The 4,348-nt window shown below is 38.7% G+C and overlaps 1 protein-coding gene across 1 annotated transcript in view; it reads left to right on the forward strand.

Moving 5' to 3' along the window:
- LOC117045428 (WD repeat-containing protein on Y chromosome-like) overlaps nucleotides 1-3,789 on the forward strand; it is a 29,916-nt gene extending 26,127 nt beyond the window's left edge. The window contains exons 27-29 of the mRNA XM_033146454.1: nucleotides 191-363; nucleotides 3,190-3,290; nucleotides 3,383-3,789. Of these exons, the coding sequence (XP_033002345.1) occupies nucleotides 191-363; nucleotides 3,190-3,290; nucleotides 3,383-3,560 (452 nt within the window). The 3' untranslated portion in view covers nucleotides 3,561-3,789. The remainder of the gene's footprint in view (nucleotides 1-190; nucleotides 364-3,189; nucleotides 3,291-3,382) is intronic.
- Nucleotides 3,790-4,348: the final 559 nt, after the last annotated feature.

Here is a 4,348-nt window from a genome sequence, read left to right on the forward strand (position 1 = left end):
TGCTATTTGACCAACATCCTGTTTAAGAAATACAATGGCCCTGGGTTTATAAGTAATATTTCTTTTTAGAAATGCTCTCTGCAAACTCAAGTTACTAAAGGAGCTACTTCCATAGCATGCTCTTCACTTACACTTGTTTAGATTCCTTCAGTTACACTTGTTTAGATTCCTTTCCTTTCTCTACCAATAGGAACCTTTGGCCAAGCAGAACCTTGGGAAATTTTTACCCCATCCTCCTGGAAACACCCCATGGTTCCTTATGAAATCCTGATAGATCCTCAAAGTATGCCCATTCACCCTGTACTAGAAGGAAAGTCCTCCGATTTGCAGCTCAGAGACCAAGAGAAGAGAACTCAGGATCCTGTCACACCTAAGGTTCGTATGTCAACTGCAGTGGTGCAGTTAATAGCGGGAGGCCACGGGCTACATCCTGCCCCCACGTTTTTATGTATGTCTTTGTCTGTGTTATGAAAGCACCACTAGTCCCTGCATAGGATAGTCAATGCAAAATGAGCAAGTTGAATTGTTTTATTTTCCTGCATCTCCAGCAATTGTTGCTGGGGCAATGTTTCTCTTAAGGTCCTGCTTTTGCCTTTGAAGGGAGCAATCCTATGGTCCTTGGGATAGTTCTCTGGGCCCAGAGGATTTTGCAATTTCCCTTTCTGATGGCAGAGAGAGAGAGAGAGAGAGAGAGAGAGCGCACAAAGAATTCTGGGAGCATATAAGGTACAGTAAGATAAGCACAAAGAAATCCTAAAGCAGAAATGAAATATTTGGGAATACAAATGATGCCCAAAACTATTGATTTATATCAAGAAAATTATGAGAAGGTTTGGAAAGAAATCCAAAAGAATCTGGCTAATTGGTGTAAGTTTAAAATCTCATTATTAGGAATAACATCAGTTATCAAAATGAGTGTCCTGCCAAAAATGATTTATCTTTTTCAAAACCTACCAATATTAGGGGGAGCAAAATGCTTTAAAGAATGGAAAAGACAGATTTCAAAATTTATTTGGAACGGTAAGAGACGTAGAATAAAATATAAATTATTGATAGATAAAAAAAAAGAGAGGGGTGGGTTCAGTCTGCTGGACCTGGAATTATACCATTATGCGGCTGGTTTTACATGGTTGAAGGACTGGTTTGAATTAAAAAACACCAATGTGTTACAGCTGGAAGGAGTGGGTCTTGGTTTCAGATGGCACATGTACTTAATGGAAGAAAAAATGAAGACTCATAGTAGTTTTATGAATATTATTATAAGGAGATCATTATATAAGATATGGAGAAATCAACAAAGTATATTGGAGCCAAAGATGCCGTGGTGGATATCACCGTTGGAGATAGTAGCAGTAAAGAGAATAAATATGGATGAAAATTGGCCAACATATAAATTGTTATTGGAGGAGGTGGACGGCAAATTAAAATTAAGAGAGTATAATACAGTGGTACCCCGTGTTACGCACGCGATCCGTTCGGATCGTGCTTAACACGAATGCCCCAAAAAAGATTGCGCGCTTCTGTGCATGTGCTCCAGGGTGGACTTCCGGGTCACGGAGGTCCATTAGTCGAATGTACGCAACACGGAGTGTACGCAACTCGAGGTATGACTAAAATTAAATCACATTTGAATGTTTGGCTGCAGTATTTCCAAATTTATCAACGATTCCAAAAAGATATTAAAATTGGCTTTGAAAAAGAAATTTCCAAATTAGATAAAATATTATTAGAAGGAAAAAGTAAATATATATAAAAATATATGAATTGTTATTGGAATGGGAAACAAAAGATGAACAGATAAAAGAAGTAATGATTAGATGGGCACAGGATCTGGGGAAAACAATTATGCTAGAAAGATGGGAGAAATTATGGAATAGGGATATAATTTTTACTCCAAATTATGATTTGAAAGAAAATATATTTAAAATGCAATATAGGTGGTATCTAATCCCGGCAAAGATATACAAGGGTTGCAACAACATATGCTGGAGGTGCCATAAGGAAGTTGAAACATTTATACACATCTGGTGGCATTGTAAAGAAATCAAGAAGTTTTGGGAAGAAATTTATAAAGAATTGAAAAAGATACTTAAATACTCTTTCAGAAAAGATCCCAAAATATTCTTACTAGGAATGTTAAGTGAGGAAATTAAAGAAAAAGATAGATGTATAATGATGTATGCAACTACAGCCGCTAGACTCCTAATCGCGAGGAACTGGAAAAGCAATATAGTTCCAAACAAAGAAGATTGGCAAATTAAATTGGTAACATATCAGAATTTGGTGAAAAAAACAGGAGAAAGCAAGGGGTTATCGGACGAAAAAATAAAGATTGAAAATTGTTTAAAGAATATTTAGCAAATTTTATTAAAAAAGCCGATCTTCTGGCAGACAGGTGAGGGGCTCAAGCAAATAAGCAAAAGGAATAGAAAACTTATAATTAGGTATACATTGAACCAGGAAATAGAAACCACAATATAGAAAATGCTGGAAGTCAACACAAGGTGTGGGGGGAGGATAAAGGGGTGGAAATGGGGTTTTCTTATGTGTTTCTTTCCTTTCCTGTGTTTTGTATATTTTTTGTAATTTTGAAAATTAATTAAAAAAAAAAAATCCTAAAGCAGCCACGACCACACCTTGCCATTCAGTATACAGTGGTGCCCCGCTAGACGAATGCCTTGCAAGACGAAAAACTCGCTAGACAAAGGCATTCCGTCTAGCAGAAGGCTGCCCCGCAAGACGAAAATTTTTCGTCTTTTTAAATATTTTTTCGTCTAGCGAAAGCGCGGCTCATTGCCGCTTCGCTAGACGAAAAACCCGCTAGAACGAATTATTTTCATCTAGCGGGGCACCACTGTATGCTAAATGCACCTCTCTGGCCTATTAAAATGAATATGTAAATCCAGGAGGAAGGAAAAACAAGCCTGTTAAATGTGCACCATGCTGAAATAGCAACTTAAAAGGCAGTTTTTGGCAACGAAACCTTGAGCAACAGGAGAATAATTTAACAGCGTGCAAAGTACAGAATAGAAATGGCTGCCATCTGCTTCGGTATGCATTCTCCAACATAGCAGCTCCCCAAACATCCATGGCAGAAGATTCAAGAGCAGCAGCATCACCACCGACTGCTATTCTAACAGCAGTTAAGGTGTATGAATAATGCAGTGGCTGTTCTTCTGCTTTTGGCAGGAAGCAATCTCTAATCCCCGGCTCTCCCCGGCTCCAGTTACCAGCGAGGACATTCAAGATGAAATTAGCCTGCGTCTTTATGCAAACACTTCAAGCAGGAGGTAAGCGGGAAGCCCAGGCTGGCCAAGTAAATTGACGGCATTTCCAAAGAGTTTACTCCTCCTACCTGCAACTTCCTTTCCCCACCCCCTAGGTTGAAGCATGAGCGATCCAAGCTTTCAAACAGACGGGTTAGCCACGGGGGACCCAACACTTACCGCACAATCAACTATTATGAAATTGACAGTTTCCCGGGAAACTGTCGGAAGCCCGATTTGTCTCTTCTTGGTACAGACATTTTCAGTGCTAATTACCAAGGAGCAGCCGAGTAGCAAGAAACTGAGCCCGTCATTTGCCAAGTCACTGGAACCAAGGCCTGTTTAAAAGTCCTGGTGTAATTTCTTCTGTTGTACTATTCCCCACCCTTCAGCTGAAATGGTGCTTAATAAGCTAAACTTGCAAAGAATTATCCTGACCACAATCCTCCTCTTTAAAGCTAAGTGTTGCTGTTCTGTTGTCTCATCTCACTGATACATACCTCTGCTCAAACAGATGACAAAAACATTGATAGCCAATTCAAAATTTAAAAAATCCTTCCAGTGGCACCTTAGAGACCAACTATGTTTGTTCTTGGTATGAGCTTTTGTGTGCATGCACATTTCTTCTCTGAAAGCTCATACCAAGAACAAACTTAGTTGGTCTCTAAGGTGCTACTGGAATGATTTTTCAATTTTTTATTTTGTTTTGACTATGGCAGACCAACACTGCTACCTACCTGTAATTGATAGCCAATATGATGCAAATTAGAGTTTAGAGTTTAGTTTCATTTTTTTTTTTAACCATGAGAGAGACTTAAAGGCACATGCTTAATTCTTCTATTGAAAACTGTTGGCTTTGGGTCTAGGTTCAAGTCGTAATTTGGGTAGATGCATGGAAAGACTTAAGTTAGACATGGCTAATTTACACCCTAGTGGTTTCATACTTGAACTGGAGGCTAGATCCAGAAGTATTTAATTTTTTATTCAGAAAGTATTTATGTGCTACTAACAGTTTCTAGCATAGCCTTGGTCTCGGAAGCTGAGTAATACAACACACACAAAACCAACACTGTAAAAACACA

Source organism: Lacerta agilis, chromosome 4 (assembly GCF_009819535.1).
Source record: "Lacerta agilis isolate rLacAgi1 chromosome 4, rLacAgi1.pri, whole genome shotgun sequence".
NCBI classification, from domain to species: domain Eukaryota; kingdom Metazoa; phylum Chordata; class Lepidosauria; order Squamata; family Lacertidae; genus Lacerta; species Lacerta agilis.